This window comes from Drosophila navojoa, chromosome 2 (assembly GCF_054131105.1).
Source record: "Drosophila navojoa isolate 15081-1374.11 chromosome 2, UAZ_NAV_1.0, whole genome shotgun sequence".
Taxonomy (NCBI): Eukaryota; Metazoa; Arthropoda; class Insecta; order Diptera; family Drosophilidae; genus Drosophila; species Drosophila navojoa.
In genome coordinates this window covers 32,255,295-32,274,900 of record NC_142890.1, presented here as the reverse complement: position 1 = coordinate 32,274,900, position 19,606 = coordinate 32,255,295, and the positions used below count along the sequence as shown (strand labels likewise).

The following is a 19,606-nucleotide window of genomic DNA, read 5'->3' as shown; positions in this document are numbered from 1 at the left end:
ATCAATGTTTAAATTGTAGTATCGATACTTTAATGGAATATTGTAAAACATATCGCTGAAAGCTTCTTATGGACATACAACTAGTTCCTCTCTAAACCGGGCTTTGAGCTAACAACTTTTATATACATCTGCGCTTGCGTTTGTGGGCTCAGTAGGTCGTCGTCTGTTGTTGAGTTCACATTAGTATTTGAGCGTAAGCCATATTTTTAGTGAAAGCTTGATTTAAAAACTGTGGGCATCACTACCTAAATAATAAACCGTTTAAAAGTTTTGATAAAATTCAAATCTATGAGTTTGAAAAGTGTTTGTTTTTTGTTAAATGTCAACTAAATGATCATTTAATTTATCTTCAACAGCTAGTCAACGTATTGATAAAAACAACTAATTGAACTGAGCATTTAAATCAATATCGTTAAAACGGTTAACATGCAAACAGTCATTAAGTAAGTTGTTATCATACCTAGGACGTATATATAGGTATATATTTTTTTTTTTTAATGTATTTCTAATCTCATGTTCTTCTCCTATCTCTACAATTTCACTTCTCATTCGACAATTTATTAAAAAAAAGTAAATAAATAAATAAATAAAATTAAAAATAAAAACAAAACAAAATTGAACAGAAAAAGAAAGTTGAACTTTTCGATTTGAAAACACGTTTTGGGTACTTTGATTTGGGATTTAAAAAAAAACTTATTTTTCTATCATAACTTTCGGATTTCCATACAGCTAAAATGGTGTTTACTCAGTGTCCTATTTAGTAGAGAGTGTTTCTCCGATTTGTGTGGCATTTTTGAACTCTTCAAAGTTTTTATGTTTATCTATAAATATTTATATATAGTTATGCTGTTATTTGGCAGCGACCGCTTCGCGTATGTTATTTGACTACGTTCGTGCTGTTGTCTAATAAAAATATATACATATATTTCAAGCATGTGTAAATTGAAAATTTTTTTACAATTACAACTCGACAACTTTGTTTTGCTTAAGTGACGGATATTATATTCTGATTATATATTTGATGTAAGTTCTCATGCCCAGATATAAAAAAAATATATATATAAACTTGCTTTGTTTAACGAGTTTCCCATTATTTTTCGTCTTTTACGGCATGAAGAAAAGAAATTATAATTGCTAATGAAAGAAGCTTTAAAACTTAATTTTTAAAATATATAAATTTTTATACAATAATAATTACAAGCATTATTTTCAAAAATTTTTTCAATTTTTAATTTAACCAATTTTTATCATATGCTTACATTTATGTTTAAGGCATTTGAGCCTCTACTTAAGACCCAAATACAAGACATAATAGAAATCTTTGTTCGAAGAATCGTATTTAGTATATACATATAAATATTTGACACCTTTGCATCGACAAAAAAGTAAATAAATAAAAAAAAACATTTAACGGTCTAACAGGTTTTTGACTAATCTCAAGAGAGTCTTTATTTGTTATTGCTTTACGGGGTATTTAGTTCAAGTAAACTAATCACTTAATCATGAAGTTAATAGAGCATATTGGCTTGAACGACTATCCATATCGCTAAAACTTAATAAATTAGGAATTATAAATCAATATATTTTTTTCTTATAAACTATTACAATATATATTTTTTCACTACGCCCATTGTGCTTGTGGTAAATCGGGAATAACTCTATTTTGGGGTAACCAAAAAAAAATTGTTATTATATTTTGTAATGAAGTCATACATAGTTTTGTGTATAAGTAACTAACTAGGTAACGTAAAACTGAAATTTTGATTAATGTAGCTGTTTTTAACTTTTGACGAGAATGATGTAGTCAGTTGAGCTCGACTGTAAAGTTCTTATATTTTTTTGTTTATTTTCAACTCTATAGTGAAGGCAGTTTCTTTAAGTAAATATTATATGCATACATATACATATATGAATAAGCTGATTATTTTTGGGTTTTGTTGCTCTAGCTCATTTGCTCAAATTGCATAATTAAATGCACGCAGACCTCAGCTTAACCAAAAGCAGCAACAACGGCTAGATTTAACAACAACTGTAATTATGGTCAGTTATTTGACCATGCAACTGCGTTTCTTTGCAACCGAAGGTGAAGCTAGTGATTGAAAACTGCCACGCCCTCAAGGTCCCCTTACCCAAACCACACCAAACCAACTGGCAACTTACGCTGATCGGCTTATCATTTGCCGCACTAAGATTTATACAATACCATTCTTCTCTCCGATCTTATAGAAAATATTAGAATATAATAGAAATTGTCAATGTAATAGCTATTATTGAATGGGCAAGTAAAGTCACCTAATTTTTCCACAATATATAATTTGTCTATTCGATTTTTTTAGGAGCCTTTTTGAGAACTATACATAAATATTTATAATAAGCAATCAGGGGTTTATAGATGTATCTCAATTGTCTTAGCGATAACCTAAATAGCTTGCCTCATAATCTTTGTAAATTTTGTTTACATTGCGCGCTAATTTTCTGATATACTTTATTGCTACACATTGTAAGCAATAAATAATTTAATAGATAACCATGTTGTACAGGCTTGTGATATGTAAGGAAATAATTGCATTTAGTGTGAGCCAGTCATTTGATACTGCATGCGGTGCTTCCTTATGGCCAAAAATAAATGTCAAGTGACCTGGTCCAATCTGCATGCGTAATTGCTGGAGATTTTCAAGCATTTATTCCCGGTCCTTGACTTTCTGGTGGCAATGTCTGCATTACTCACACTGCACACACATTAACAAACCGCGATTCAAGCCGTTGTCAAAGCTCTGTTTCAGCCCAGGTTTGAGAGGCTCTCTCATTAAAAGAAATTGTGAGTACGAGTTTGAATCACCGATTTTATGGGGCCAACGAGGACTTTGTGGGCTTAAAAGGAACCGGGAAGCGCGGGAATTTCGTACGTGTTAGCAGTGGTTCACAAACAGGCACGCGTCGCCTCAGCAGCGCATTAAATAAAGTAAATGATCATTTCAAGTTAGAGTGCACCAGCGTTTTTGACCGATCAGGAAACACCCTGGGAAAAGCTGATGTGAGCGTGTGAATATAGGGATAGGGGTAAATTTTAACAAAAAACGAGATTCCATAAAATACATTTGAGTTTACATTTAAAATTTTGAGACTTTAGCTCCAAAGGTGTGGTACAGAATTGCATTGTCATTAATAGTGACAGTTTTCGGACATGCTCTCATGTTAAACAATTATTCATGCGCATTTTATTAATACCTGTAAAGGTAAGGCAAATAATGAGCAATCGAATACAATATTACATTACTGTTTATCACCAAACAGTTTTTCAACTTGATTTATTTTTTTGTGTGTGATCAACAAATAATGCCACGAAAACGCAGGGTGGCTAATATGAGTCGGCGAATACTCAAATCTAGAGGCATGTAAGGTAGCAGAGCACGAAGATCAGATGAAGAAAGGCACCAAAGCAATGTAGATGTCCGTGTCAGAATTGCGCAGTTACGTGCATCACAATTGAAAGAACTACAAGATGAGCGAAACCAGCAAAGAGATTGGAACGAAGAAAAGCGCGCAGATTCGTAGTCAACATACGTAGAGGAATTGACCGCCAATGTCAACAAGTATTTCGAGCATTCACATCACATTCATTCTTCGCCTAGTATTTCAGTATGATGTTGAATATTACGCTCATTCCCAAGTGGTTATTGGTACATTGGATAAGAAATGCCCGCGCTGACATGCACTTAAATTTAAAAATGAGCCGATCTCCCGATTGCACGGCTTCCTTATTGGTACTGATCCAATTTCATTTTTCAAAAGGCATCGTTTAGAGCAACGGAAATAGTTAAAAATACAGCTTGCTTTAAAATTTAAAATTTAAATCAAAAGCCAAGTTTACCAAAAAGTCGGTTCATTGCTACCTATGAAAAAAAAAAAAAACACACATAACTGCTTTACCACCCACTTATAGTAAATTTGTTATTTTGTATTTAAGTACAAAATATTCCCCAGAAATAATGGATATGGGCAAACAACGTTCGCCGGTTCAGCTAGTTATACTAAACAATTCAATTACATTAGTACATTCCTCATTAACTTTCGGAAGTTTGAGTTTTCAAGCTAAATTTTTATTTGTACAGCATTTTAAATGCAGTGTGTAGACAATTGTTAACAATTTTGAGGTCAGAATATATGAAGGCAATTGCGTTGCCGATTGGGTATAGAGAACTATATGCTGACTGCATATTAAATTATACGCTTTGCCTGAGTAATTGGCAATACCGATGCCTAAACATCTTGCAACTGCCAAAAAAAAAAAAAAAAAAAAAAAAAAAAAAAAAAAAAAAAAAAAAACAATACATGTATTTTATATATAACAAAAAATTAACATATTTACATTTCGTTAAAATGCACAACGCATCATCGAATATCAGTGAAAAGTCTGACTGGTGGGCCAGCCTTGGCGACTCGCCGTTTTATTTATTATTGAGTTGTTATTCAGGTATTTTGTTTTTTTTCTTCGATTATTTGGCAACCCTGCCATATTACCGTTACTTATGTGGCGGCTCGTGATGGGAAGCAGTGCGAGTGGCGACAGTCACTACATTTTTCATTGGGTTTCCGCTCGCCTTTTCTGCCCACCTGGCTGTCTATCAAAGGCACCAAAGTAACTGTCACAGCTTCCTGCCACGCGTAAAGTGTACTCGGCAATTGCCATTGCAATTGTCGCTGATTTCTTCCTGCTAGCAAATTGCCTGCGTCCTGTTGATAAATAGATTATAAAGCCCATAGAATGTTTAGTGCGCGGCCTTCACCTCGACTTAAGGCTGATATCAATAAAAAAAACATTGAACTTTGTTAACGTTCATGTTAAGGCTGTAAACAGTGAACGCGGTAGACACGAAAGAAAAGTAGAAGAAAAATAATTTATTCAAGTAAAATGTTGCTTTAAGCACCACACAGATCAGAGAAAAACAATGAATGCTAAGTACAAAAATGGATTTTTATACCCTGAACCCATTGAATATATAATGGTTTTGTTAAAAGTATGTAACAGGCAGAAGGAGGCGTGGCAGACCCTACAAAGTATATATATTCTTGATCAGGGCGACAAGCTGAGTCGATTTGGCCTTGTCCGTCTGTCTGTCCGTCCGTCCGTCCGTCCGTCCGTATGGACGATCTCAGAAGATATAAAGGGCTAGAGACTTGAAATTTTTTTCCTAGGTCCGTGTATATTACGCGCATATCAAGTTTATCACTAAAAATCGATAACTGCTTCCAATATTTTATTATCGATTAAAAACCTTATCGAAAGCAGGTTATTTATTATATCTACACCTTTAGAGCTAGAGTTTCTAAATTTTCAAGGTTGACTTATGTGTATTTTATATAATTTCGGTTTTTGTTAAAATTTACCCCCCACCCCTAAATTCACCCCCTCTCCCTCACTATTTTAAAAAACGTTTTTCAAGTACTAGAGACTTGTGCTTTGAAACGTACACAAATTTAAACATTATGTTTACGTTCTGAAAGTTTCATTAAGATCATATGACTAGAAATTAAATTATTCAACAAATAAATTCTCATAATATTGCCCACACTGCAGCGCAGAGCGATTTCTACTGCGTGCGTGTTTATGTATGTGTGCCTAAAAGAAGTGTAGAGTGAGTAGAATATCAGAGGAGGGTTCAGGGTATCTCCTAGTCGAGCAGTCTCGACTAGAGTTTTCTTACTTGTTCATTCTTTATTACTATGTTTCTTAAATTTTAGTTTATTAACTACCTTTCTGTCTAATAACATCGTTGAAAAATTTTTCCATACACAAATACAAATATATACTGAGTTAAAGCTTTTGTAAATTGAAATATGTAGTTACTAATCGGATGTTCACAGGTTAGCCAGCGGTGATTAGAATTGTATATTTGTTTCAAAACGAGTAGTTGTACATAATTAATATTATTAACACCTCATCTCTAATTTTGTAATCTACATCTTGTAACGTACAAATTTAAAAAAAAAATATATATATATATATTTTAAAATATTAAACATTTGTATTTAGTATTAATAATTTATCAATTTAAATATTATCATAAAACTTATTAAAAAATTCCCAAGTGTACAGTAAATAGAGTTGATTTTCTACATGGTTTGCGGCTGCATTTCATTGAGTTTAATGAGCACACACGCAGTTACTTAAATGATATGACAGCTTTAATATTGCTGGCAATTAAAAAAGTTACTACATATACTAAGGGCAGCAACAATGCAGAGAGAGGCGGGCATACATGTATGCATGCATACATATGTATAAAGAGAGAGAGATAGAAAACTCATCTTGTCTGAGTATTATCTTATAGTATTGTAGTGTCTTTCGGGCCCAAGTCGGGCGTAATTAAAATGTATTAGGTAATTGTCTCTGTGGCACAAATTAACACTTGCATCGCAAATTGTTGCTATTTTTTTTTGTTTTTTGTTTGGGGTCTACGAATATAACAGTAACAATGAAAACAACAGCAATAAATATTACTGAGAAAATCTGACAGCTGCTTCAGCGTGCATAGGCGACTCACTTGGACACTTGGACTTGCCCATTTTTTACAGCTGAACCCCACGCTTTTTTAATACGTAATACCTATGTATATTTCGAGGTTTAAGTTGTCGAAAAGATGAAAAACACTAACGTATATGATTGCAAATGTGACAAAGAATCCTCGTTTTCCAAATAATATTTTATTTTATTTAATAATACCGCAATAGCACTAATACTCTTAGTACTCTGAGTATATCTTTCCAGAGAAATGTCTCACGTAATCATTGGGTAGATTGTTAAATGACTGATCTCAATTACATTACCAGAGTTTCAAAGTATTATTGATTGGCGACTAATTGATGATTAATGAGTTGCAATCCTGAATCTCGTCAGATAATATTTTAAAATAAGTGATTAATTAATCTTAATAGCTGTACTTACAAATTCGTAGGGGATGGTTATATGAAAATTTGGTTTAATGCAATCAATACAAATCAAAATAGTATGTTTTACACCTTACTAATAACCATTACTTGGTTTATTTTGCATTATTCCGCCGTATTTAGCGCTATTAAATTTAGCTTACAAATGAGGGGCGCATGATAGTTAAGTACTTAACAAATTGAAGAAGCAATATAAGCGTGGAGTGTCAATCAAAGTGTTGAATATTAATAAGAACAACGCCACACTAATAAATAGCGGCAACAAAAAATATGGATATGCAAACAAATAGAGAACCTTCAAAGTAAATGCTCAGTGTGGGGATGGGTGTGCTGTTGTTGGTGACATGCATCACGTCAATGGCAAAAACGCCGTCTGCACTTGACACATTTATTGGGCAACTCAGATAGACAAAAGCACAGCTTGAAACTGGCGTCCAGTGCCATGCCCCTCCGACTTCCACTTGTATAAAGCTGACAGTGCGGCACCTGGCCAATATCTTCATAAATGAAATTCGAATATTCGCAGCAGAACCCGCGCAGCATACCCCAGATACTTACGCAGCCGTAGGTACAGATACTTCCACGGCTATAGATACAGCAACGTCTACAAATACAACTGCAATGTAGCTAAATCTTACAGATACTGACACAGATACAGATGGGTTGATAAGACGCATTCTCATCGCCTGGGAAATCACAATGCGAACAATATACGTTTCTTGAATAGACAAGTTTTTTATATTGTTATTATTATTTTGTATTGTATATACCATATACATATATTTAAATATAATTAATACACTAGATATAAACTTAGATTAGGGATCGTGCAATCCGCATGCGGTAAGAGTTTCGTGCTTTACGCGCTGTTGAAGGAAATGCCGATCTGAGATGTGATGAAGCTACGAATGGTCAGGCACGATTTGCATGGAAGCCAGCTAGATTGTTATGCAATGGCCACTAGCGTAGGTTTATGCAGTTATAAAATTTTTATTTTAAACATAAAATATGTGGTTATTAATTTATGTCATGAGTTGTACAGTAATATTGTAATATTATTATCCAATTCTTTTAGAAACTGCTTTTATCTAATATTAGTTTGTAACTTTTCTCTTAACTTGCCTATAAATCGAATTTTGTTCGTATACTTACATTCTGAACCAATTGAAAAAGGAGAGAATCGAGTAGAAGTTTTATGATGGGATATACCTACTATACGTAGGTCGATCGCTTATCTGCATCATCTAAAAGTCTGACTACGTATTCTTTTAATAACGTTTCTTTTTTTATTTTATTTAAAGTCATTCAACTTTGTCTAAGTTCTTAATACATCAGTCCAATTTACCGAATGAATATGATTATTTAAACTTGTTCCAAACAGGGACAACGCAATTCAAATACTGGTTAAGTACTGGGGTATTAACAAGGTGTATATAGAATAAATTTTTTCGGAATGTATGATCTTTTACTCCATTTGTAATTTTCGTTATTAAGCATCGGCTTTGATATTTAACTTTTTGGAAAATTCACTAATTTTACCTTTTAAGTGAATAGTATAAATTGTATTGGGGCATACGAGAAGTGAGACTCCAACTACAAATAATGTTTACACATTCTTAAAGTTGACTTTTAATTTCTCTTCTGAATGGCTAAATCATAAAAATCAGCTTCGACTACCAAGGCATTTGGTTTATTGTTCAGCCGATGCGACTGTTGATGGCAGCTGCTCTATTTTGTGCCTTTAACAATAGCAAAAAGGTTCAGCCGCATTAAACAAAGTAATTGCTCTGTTTATGGCTAGAATTCACTTTTTGCTCGTTTTTGTACTTGTATTTGTATTTATATTAGTGTCTGAGCATTTGCTTGTTTTTTGCAATCTGATTATTCAATGGAGGGCGAACAGCATAGTCCATTCGTATTAATTTTTAAATTAATTAATTTAAGTGGCTTCAAAAAAAAAATGTTCATAAATTGTATATACATTTAAATATATAGACGCTGACCTTTAGCTCATGTAGCCGTGATTATGCAATCAGCCATAAATAGATATAGAGTCTGGCTTAATCGTTCATTGAAAGCGGTTTCGGTTATGGTCTTGGAACCACTAGGCACTCATAACTTTCGGTTTTAGTGCGCATCATTATTTTACAATTTTCAGACGTAATTGAAGCGTGATAAAAAATCATCAGCAGCGGAAATGATTTGGCACTTAAACACTGGTCAACATTAACCAGCCATATATAGACTCGCCACAATATATATATATATATATATATATATATATATATATAAGGTGTGTGTTGTCTCTTTTACTTTTCCCAAAACAGTGCCAAAAGATTTAATAAATTCAAATACATTTCGTATCATATTTAAAAACTGGTCTACAACTAAACCTAACCAGTTTTCTTTCACCAAAAGCGCTGGCTAAAATTTTCGAGATTCAAAAGTCATTGAAATGAAAGGGAGCCTTCAATTGGCAAACAAATACATGCTATTCAACAGGTTTTAGGCAAATATGATGTTTTATTATGTTGCCGGGTACACCAGTTTGCTAACAGAAATATATTTAGTTAAAGGTAAAGACTTAATTACACAATACAATACAATTACAATAGTTAACATTGTGGTTCGTTGTAGCGTTCGTTAAAATGTTAGTCTACGTCGCACAAAACAATTATTATGGGTGCCAATCAGAACTGTATTAAAATTGTTATTTAGAATCTAGATTCTAAGCCAGGAATCAACATATTCGCATATAAACGACCTGGCATTAACTGTAGTTTTTAGTGTTTAGTGTTTAATTTAATTTAATTCGATTTAGCTTGTAGTAAATTTCCTTGGGGTTTTCTATTTCTTTGTTTTTTTTCCAAGTATTTATGTTATCGCATATGCTATATGTCATGTATGTAAAAAAATAGCTAAACCGAAAAGGCCTATTTCTTAGCCTATTATTGTAAAATACCATTCACAAAAATCTGCAGTTATGAAAAACAGCGATAAATCGACACAACTCGTCTCCTAATCAGACTATTTTTTGATCAAAGTAGCCACGTTTATTAATTTCCGGCAGACAATTTGAACTGTGTTGCCCAGTGTAGGCGCAGAGGGGGGCACATTTGTAAACAAGTTTCGAGCCAAGCGGCCGCGAGTCCAGCGCAAGATATATGAGATGGCCACGTTGGTGATAGCCAGAGAAAAAGTGAATTGATTATGCATGATGTCGATGCAAGAAAAAAAAGCTGTTCATCGAGAGCAAGCTTAACCCAAAGAGAAATTTGCTTTAGCCCAACCCACACACTGCGGGGAACTTTTTAATTAAGATGAATGCGCTGGTCGTATCTAAACTTGATTTTGTTTTCTTTCTTCTTTTTTGTCTTCTTGTTTACTGGCAACACAGGAACCCCAGCTGGTGGCGACGACGCACCAAGCTGGAGCGTGGCCTGCTCGTTTTGAGTAGTATTCTGTTCCTAGTTGCAGCAAGTAGCTTCGGTCTTTGGGCATTCGATGTACTCAGAGCAGAAGGCGCTGGCACAGACCCTGATCTGGCGGAGGCTCCACCACAAGCAACTGCATTGCATGGCGATAGCACCACTATGAACAAGGTACCCGGCATGGAGAACAAGGAAAAGCCAGCGGGGGAGAATGTTTGCCTGACCAAAGAGTGCATACACACTGCATCCACGGTGCTGCGTAAGATCAAGCCCGAAGTGGAGCCTTGCGATAATTTCTATGAGTTTGCTTGCGGTAGCTATATCGAGGAGGAGAACATTCCTGATGACAAGGTCTCAATCAGTACATTCTCTGTTATCTCGGACAAGCTGCAGGAGCAGCTTAAGGACATCATCACCGCTGAGCGACCAGCCACAGACTTCAAGCATTTCCGGTTGCCCAACCTGCTCTATAAGGCCTGCATGAACAAGAGTATGTGACCGATTAATAACCTATGAATCTAGGATCTCAATGTTTATTTATTTTCTGCAGCGCTCATTGAATCATTGGGTGCCACGCCCATAGCCAAAATAGCCAAGTCCTTAGGCGGCTGGCCATTGATTGAGGGGGATAGCTGGAATAAGGATGACACCTGGACCTGGCAGGAGCAGGTGAAGAAATTCCGCAAGGCGGGCTTTAGCATGGACTACATCATTGACTTCTCCATTGGAGTGGATCTCCAGAACAGCACGAAACGTATTATGGACGTAAGTGTCGACAGCAATCAACGTTTTACAACTGATAATAATCTCTGTTCTTTATAGCTGGATCAGTCAGCGCTAGCTCTGAGTCGCGAATACCTGGTTAAAGGCATGAATGAGACACTGGTTCAAGCCTACTATGACTACATGGTGGATATTGCGGTGCTCTTTGGTGCGGATAAGGATCAGGCTAAGGAACAGCTTCTGCAGTCTCTCGAATTCGAAATGGCATTAGCTAACGTATGCACAAAAAGATTTAATTCCATGTTTATTTAATTTAAGTTTAATTAAATGCCACTGTTTCTCTAGATTTCCCTGCCCAATGAGAAGCGCCGCAACTCCTCGGAGTTGTTTAATCCTCGCACCACACAACAACTGCAGGCAGCTTATCCATACGTTCAGTGGGTAGATTATATGAACGCGTTGTTGCCCGATGGGCTGTCCGTGCAGGATGATGAGATTATCAATTTGACCGTGCCATCATTCTTCGAAGAGCTGGGAAAACTACTGGCCAAAACACCAAATCGTGTAATTGCCAACTACATGATGTGGCGCATACACGGCTTTTCAATTGGCTTTCTGAGCGAGGAATTCAGAAAACGCCAGCTGCAATATATAACCGCTCTATCCGGTCGCCAGGAGCAGGAGGCACGCTGGAAGGAATGTGTTGATATTGCCTCCGGCAGGTTAGTATCCGATTTTCAGAATACTGCGTATTACATTTTGGAAGAGGTGGTGGGGCCTCGTTTAGGTACCTAAACAATTTTGGCAACGATTTTTCTATGCTCATTTTCGTTATTGTACCCTGAACCCGTTTTCAATGGGAAATCAGGGTATAATGGGTTTGTTAAAAGTGTGTAACAGGCAGAAGGAGACGTGGCAGACCCCACAAAGTATATATGTATGTACGTACATATGTACATATATTCTTGATCAAGGCGACGAGCTGAGTCGATTTAGCCCTGTCCGTCTGTTCGTGCGTACGTATGAACGCGTCGATCTCAAAAGAGCTAGAGACTAGGAATTTTTTCCTAGGTTCGTGTAATCGAGTTTTTTTTTTTAAATCGATAGATAATCCCTTTATTTTATTATCGATTAAAACCCGTATCGAAAACTAGTTATTTAATTATATCTCCAACACTTTTGGAGGTAGACACTGTGAATTTTTGTTTCGGTTTGTATACCAGGAACCCAGGATCCATTGAAAATGGGAAACCAGGGTATAATGTTTTTGTGAAAAAGTATGCAACAGGCAGAAGGACCCCATAAAGTATATAAATTCTTGATCAGCACGACGAGCTGAGTCGATATAGCCCTGTCCGTCTGTCCGTCCGTCCGTCCGTCTGTCCGTATGAACGCCGAGATCTCAGAAGATATAAGAGCTAGAGAGCTTAAATTTTGTGTGCATACTGCCACTAACCAGTGATACTGCGTACTGCGTGTACCATTCTCAGTACGAGTTTACTTTATTTATTCGATAACTCATCCGATAACTTTTTTATCGAGAATCGAAAAATTGATTTGATTGATTGAGCCTCATTGGAATACTATTAGACGTGGAGACTTCAGATTTACTGTGTATGTACATATGATGAATACAAACATTTTTTATTCAAAAGATTTTGGATACCACGCCCCCTTTGCCCCCAATTTGCAAAAAAGTACTAGAGACTTGTGCTTTGGAATGTACACACATTTTGGCCATATAATTACGTCCTGAAGATTTCATTAAGATCGTATGTTTACAAAATAAGTTATTCACCAAGTAAATTCTCATACTATTGCCCACACTGCAGCGCAGCCCAAGCGCAGTCGTTGCTTTCTGCGCAGTTAGCAAAGCGCGGGCGCGTGAGGGTGAATGCATATTTATGAATGTGTGCGTGCATAAAAGAAGTGCAGAATGATAATAATATCAGCTTGGAGGGTTCAGGGTATCTCCTAGTCGAGTAGTCTCGACTAGAGCCTTCATACTTGTTGTTTATAACTAGCCTGTCACCCATATATTTGTAAAAAGCGTATATCAAATACTAGAGACTTGTACCTTGGCACATACACGCACTTTAATGTCATAATCACGATCAAATCTTTCATGGCCAGTGGCCATAGTCTATAAAGAAGAAAAGTTATTAAGCACGTTGCGGCCGATGCGTGTTTTTGCTTGTATCCCTATGTTTATCTGTGTGTGACTATGTGTGTTTCTTGTGTAAGCAGAAAGACGCGAACAGTTATTGTGAAATATCAATTCCTCGAAGGGTTCAGGGGATTTCGTAGCCGAGAAGTCTCGACTAGAGCGTTCCTACTTGTTATACTCATTCACGAAAGTGAATTAGTACATTGGTTTTGTGCAATGTCCGTCTTGTCCGTCCGAAGCTAGAGACCTAAAATTTTTCCCTATCCACCCACTAAGGGCCTGGCAAGTCGGAAAATGCATTTTCCGATATGCCAGAAATTATATTAGTTGAAGAGCTAGAAAGCTGAAATTTGGATGTACATAGATCCGCATCGACCGAAGATCATGAGCTATGACGGATACACATATCTAGGGGCCTGAAGATATAGTGATTGTTTACATTCTTTATTATTTTGAACGCTATTGATGCTAGAGACCTCAAATTTTGTATATCGAGCTGACCAGCCAAAGACCAACAAGCTTCGATGGATATATATATATAGGAGCTAGAAGGGTCAAATGTGGATAGTTAAGTTAATAGTAACTCTATCGATTCCACAAAAAATATTGTTACGCCTCTTTAGGTTCGCGGCATATCGAAAAATACCCTGCAATTTCTCGTTATTGGAGCGTAGGCATTCAAATTTTGCCGTTAGGTTACCGTTAGCTTTTTCTAAAAACTAAATCGATAAAAACTGAATTTTCGGCAGTATTGGATCTAAACTTGGCTACTAAATTGCTGATGGGGTGTGAATGAGTATTCCGCAGTCGGTAACGCCCGACTGCAACGTTCTTACTTGTTTTCTGATGGATTTATTTGTGATTTTTCAGTGAACGGAACGATCTCGAATCAGATGTTGATAGGTATTTAGAGAATTTAAACATGTTAGAAAACTCACATACCCCACACATTCATATCACGGAGAATGTTCATTATATTTCGCCACCTTCCAATTCCGCTCCTTCCACTGCCTTAGGATAATACAAGTATCATTCTACATATTTATATATATGTTGTATAGCATAGAAAATGAATCCATAATTTTTTTTTTTTTTTTTTTTTTTGAGCTCCGACAGCACTAAATGGCGTGTAGGTCCCTTTTTCTAGTCATTTAGATTTTGAGCATTGACATACTGTTTATTTGCCTCAATTATTTAAGTTGATTCATTAAAAATATTCATTTAACGTTTCGCTTTCATGACAACTCTTAACTGTTCATCAATCAACAACTAAATTCACTGAACAACAATAAATATACATGATCGCAACGTTCAATAAAATCTAATAAACATATAAAATGTTAACAACAAATCAGCCTCGGAATATCGGTTGGTTCTCTCTATGTACGCAAACACTTCAATCAGGACTCGAAAGCGAACGCCTTGGAAATGGTTAACGATATACGCATGGTATTCAGCGATATTTTAGATGAGGTTAACTGGATGGACGAGAAAACCAAGAAAGAGGCCAAGCTGAAGTTGCACAGCATGGCCACCCACATAGGCTACCCTGATGAGATGCTGGACAACGAAAAACTGGCCAAATACTTCGAGAAACTTGACATCAACCCTGATGCATATTTCGAATCGTTTTTGAACATGAACATCTTCGGGACTGACTATTCCTTTAACAAGCTGCGTCAGCCAGTTAACAAAACAGAGTGGGTGCGTCATGCCCGCCCAGCTGTTGTGAATGCCTTCTATTCGTCGTTGGAGAACAGCATACGTAAGTTGTGGAGCAGGAAGAGCAGCCGTATACTGTATACTGTATCCATCCCTTGAATTTTACAGAGTTCCCGGCTGGCATACTGCAGGGTCACTTCTTTAATGCCCAGCGACCCAAGTATATGAATTTCGGAGCAATTGGCTATGTCATTGGCCACGAAATCACTCATGGATTCGATGATCAGGGTCGCCAGTTCGACGTGAAGGGCAATTTGCGTGACTGGTGGCAGCCGGACACTCAGAAGGCCTATCTGAAGAAAGCCCAATGCATTATTGATCAGTACGGCAACTATACAGAGCGAGCGACGGGCTTGAATGTGAGTTTGTCCTAATTTACATACATATATGTATATATAGGGCAGATATATAATTATGTTGGTTTTTTTTTTTTTCACACAGTTAAATGGAATAAATACACAGGGTGAAAATATAGCCGATAATGGTGGAGTAAAAGAGTCCTACATCGCATATAAGCGCTGGGTAGAGAAGCACGGTGAGGAACCAAAACTCCCCGGCTTGGACTACACGCCACAGCAAATGTTCTGGATCTCAGCAGGTCAAACCTGGTGTGCTAAATATCGTAAAGGTAAGGTTTCAAAATATATAAAGACTATCAAATGTTACTTCTTATGTATCTTTTCTTGCAGAATCTCTAAAAATGAGAATCACAACAGGTGTGCACTCACCGTCGGAATTCCGTGTACTCGGTTCGCTGAGCAATATGAAGGACTTCGCCAAGGACTTTCAATGCCCTGAGGGCTCGCCGATGAATCCTGTGCAAAAATGTGAAGTGTGGTAGAAACTACCAATAGATTGATTGTATTCCCATTACAAATAAATAAACTGAAGGGCTTTTTAGAAATCTATTGATGATGTATTAGCGCTTAGGTCCACATTGTATGGACTAATCTCACGTAGATTTAGCCTTACTTCCCTAGCGTACTTATGCTAAATGAGCATAATGTAAGAAATTTATTTAATAAAAGTTGTTTGTATGTACCTAAAAATGATTTGTTTGAGATTCGGAGTCTCTGGGATCCGAGCATATCAACGTGATACCACTAACCAGAGAACACATAGACCGGACACCTAGTGTAAAGCGTCTTGCACACTTACATATGTATTTTCGAACATTAGTTCCCAGACCGCTCGTACGTTAGGCTCGTGCTACGAAAATATGGGAACACAAAATCATTTCTCATCATGCGCTCGACCGAGATGGTGGACTGTTGAAAAAAAGATCCTACTATGCTAAATGTTTCCCTTGCTCTCTCTCCCTCCCACTCTCTATCTCTCTCTCTCTCTCTGTCTCTCGATGCTCTCTGCTCTCTCAAATTTGTATATTATGTATGTATGCATGTCAGCACAAGCTGCAGTTCACAAAAATTGAAATTTCGTCGCAGCAAAAAGAGTATAGCGAACTCTTTAAACCGTTTGCCAAGCTCGTACAAAATATTTGTGTTTAAGTTATAATTTGTGGGAAGGGTCTGAAAGCGTTGGTGCTCATAATGAAAATATTTTGGTTATTATATATATTTTTAGAGTCATTAACATATATTTTTTAAATATGCACCTATATTCAGTTCGATACTTATCGATTAAAAAGTAGTCGAGACATTCATTACTCAACAGCTGCCTAATGCTGTGATAGTGTATTTCCAGTGCTGCCCATGCATATATCGCACTAATGAGATATATCGGCGGCCCACCACAACCTATCGTTAATATACTATCATCCCTAGGTCCTTTTCACATAGCGTGGCAACTGCCAAATTATTTGTAAAGTCTCATTTTCACATTCTGCGCTTAAAAAATAACGATGTCGGGGCTTAATTTGACCGTCCGTGTGCACCCGGTGGTTTTGTTCCAAGTAGTGGACGCATTCGAACGTCGTAATGCTGATTCACATCGAGTTATTGGCACACTGCTGGGCTCGGTTGACAAGGGAGTTGTCGAGGTTACCAACTGCTTTTGTGTGCCGCACAAAGAGCACGACGATCAGGTAGAGGCAGAGCTGAGCTATGCCTTAGATATGTACGACCTCAATCGTAAAGTAAACGCCAATGAGAACGTCGTAGGATGGTGGGCCACTGGCAACGAGGTGACGAATCACAGCTCTGTCATACACGAGTACTATGCCCGGGAATGCAACAATCCGGTCCACCTCACTGTGGACACGTCGCTCCAAAGCGGTCGAATGGGTCTGCGCGCCTACATTTGCATCCAGCTGGGAGTCCCCGGTGGCAAAACTGGCTGCATGTTCACACCCATACCTGTTGAGCTTACCAGCTACGAACCCGAGACTTTTGGCCTCAAACTGTTGCAGAAGACGGTTAGCGTATCGCCAGCGCATCGACCCAAGACGGTAGCGCCCATGCTGGACCTAGCCCAGATTTCTGAGGCAGCAACAAAGTTGCAATCTCTTCTGGACCTCATACTAAAATACGTGGACGATGTCATTGCGCACAAGGTGACTCCAGATAACGCAGTCGGCCGTCAACTCCTCGACCTAATCCACTCTGTGCCACACATGACTCACGAACAGTTCACGCAGATGTTCAATGCCAATGTACGGGATTTGCTAATGGTTATTACTCTCTCACAATTGATCAAGACGCAGCTGCAGCTTAACGAGAAGCTCACATTTCTGCCAACGGCTTAAATGATGAGCGAATAAATGGGTTTATTTCTAAATTAATTGCGTGTACTCACATTTTTCGTTAATACGTCATAAAATAAAGGACCAAATAGCCGAGAAAACTGCGTTTACTTCTTCGTATACTTTGAAATGAAAAATTGGTATCGTGCATTGACAGTTCATCTTGAGTCTAAAATGCATATTACTCACTCAATTATCGAGATCTTAGAAACTTATAAGCAATACTATATGCATACTGGCTCACCCGACAACTGTTGAAAGCTAAGTATGCTTTATTTAATAATAATAATATTTAAAATAAAATACAGATTGATCTCTCAGCGCAATGGAATGCTCAACATTCTTTGTTACGCACTCTATAGTCAACACAAACAAGCTGGAAAAACATGGTGTTTCCAAATCTAAGCCATATACAGACAGAACGTTTAGCCTAGCGACTTATTGATTTTCATCGCGTATGCCAATATAATGAATGTGTTTGAATTCAACTGACACATCTGTAGGAATCATTGAGATTCGTGGCAACAATACATTTTCGCCTTAATACTTACTATTCAAAATGGTGGCCTCAATCACGTTCGTCATTAAGTTTTTAATTACCAATGCTGTGCTATTGCACAGGCGTGGTGGGTTCAAGTTACGGAGCAAAATCCCCGGAGATCCGACCATCATATGTAAGCGGTGCCATGGCATGCCTGGTAAATCCAATGAATTCCAAAATTCTATTGGGTAATTCACAGCTTCGGTAGTATCTCAAACTGTATGACACTGAATCTGTTGACAAATGTCCACATCTTTCGCTGCTAAAATGGCTCTTTCTGCTAGCTATTCATGATTTTTATATTGTGAGTGTACATCGGGAAATATACAGTCATTGAGAGCATCTTGCGAGTTAATGATTGTGCAGAAGTCGGTTTGTAATTTTATTGATCTAGTATTTCTCTCTCAAAAAATGAAAGGATATTGGCGAGTATGATATAAACGATGGGTATCAGCAATGAGCTGCAGAGAATTATTTATCCTTCTAATCATCTAATCGTCGTCAATAATAGATGCATTGAATCGACGTATATGCTCTGCAGCTGGTGCTCTATCAGGATTGATAACAATAGCGTGATTGTTACTTTGTAGATGTGAATATCTTATTTGAATAATTTCAGCAATTCATTGTGCTCATTTTACAGAGCGGCCAGCTCGCTGACGGGCATCCATGCGATTGGCGAGTGCGCGTTCGGAGTCCTCGCCACCTATAAAGTAAATTTGTAAAAATTTATAAGGCTCGTTTGGCATTGGTAGCAATGAACCAACTTTGTGGTAACTTCGACTTTGATTTTGAATGTGGAGTTAAATGGTTGACCTTTTGCAACTGTTTCCGTTGCTCCAAACGATGTCATTTGAAAACATTTATTGAATTTTTGAATTGACTGCAAGAACAGTGGAGAATCTGGATCATTTTACTAATACGCGTATTCGTATAAATGGTAAGGCAAACAACGAGCAATCGAATATAATAGTACGTCACTTTTTATCACCAAACGCAAGGTGGCTAATATGAGTCGGCGAATACTCAAATCTAGAGGCATGTAAGGCAGCAGAGCACGAAGATCAGATGAAGAAAGGCACCAAAGCAATGTAGATGTCCGTGTCAGAATTGCGCAGTTACGTGCATCACAATTGAAAGAACTACAAGATGAGCGAAACCAGCAAAGAGATTGGAACGAAGAAAAGCGCGCAGATTCGTAGTCAACATACGTAGAGGAATTGACCGCCAACGTCAACAAGTATTTCGAGCATTCACATCACATTCATTCTTCGCCTAGTATTTCAGTATGATATTGAATATTACGCTCATTCCCAAGTGGTTATTGGTACATTGGACAAGAAATGCCCGCGCTGACATGCACTTAAATTTAA

General features: G+C 37.3%; 2 protein-coding genes across 3 annotated transcripts; both read left to right on the top strand.

The window, feature by feature from the left end:
- Positions 1–175: 175 nt before the first annotated feature.
- Nep2 (M13 family metallopeptidase neprilysin 2) lies at positions 176–15,876 on the top strand. Of its 2 annotated transcripts, XM_089261143.1 has the most exons (11): positions 176–193; positions 357–443; positions 10,346–10,869; positions 10,930–11,144; positions 11,202–11,378; positions 11,448–11,824; positions 14,140–14,172; positions 14,625–15,034; positions 15,100–15,350; positions 15,433–15,619; positions 15,681–15,876. In XM_089261143.1, the coding sequence occupies exons 2-11, from the start codon at positions 427–429 to the stop codon at positions 15,830–15,832; spliced, it is 2,343 nt and encodes a 780-aa protein (XP_089117269.1). In that variant the 5' UTR covers positions 176–193; positions 357–426; the 3' UTR covers positions 15,833–15,876. The 2 variants fall into 2 exon arrangements, with proteins under 2 accessions (XP_089117269.1, XP_089117272.1); XM_089261146.1 differs by lacking the exon at positions 14,140–14,172 and having other exon boundaries at positions 184–443.
- Positions 15,877–16,745: 869 nt separating this feature from the next.
- On the top strand, positions 16,746–17,793 carry eIF3f1 (eukaryotic translation initiation factor 3 subunit f1). Its single transcript, XM_018105134.3, has one exon. It carries the CDS (start codon positions 16,853–16,855, stop codon positions 17,693–17,695), a length of 843 nt encoding a protein of 280 aa, XP_017960623.1. The 5' UTR covers positions 16,746–16,852; the 3' UTR covers positions 17,696–17,793.
- The last annotated feature ends 1,813 nt before the right edge of the window (positions 17,794–19,606 follow it).

Excerpts from the sequence above, each read along its gene's own strand:
- Nep2 (XM_089261143.1), top strand. Across the intron at positions 14,173-14,624 it reads CTCGAATCAGATGTTGATAG|CCTCGGAATATCGGTTGGTT; the intron begins GTATTTAGAGAA and ends ACAACAAATCAG. Across the intron at positions 15,035-15,099 it reads GTCGTTGGAGAACAGCATAC|AGTTCCCGGCTGGCATACTG; the intron begins GTAAGTTGTGGA and ends TGAATTTTACAG.
- eIF3f1 (XM_018105134.3), top strand. The coding sequence starts at position 16,853 with ATGTCGGGGCTTAATTTGACCGTCCGTGTGCACCCGGTGGTTTTGTTC.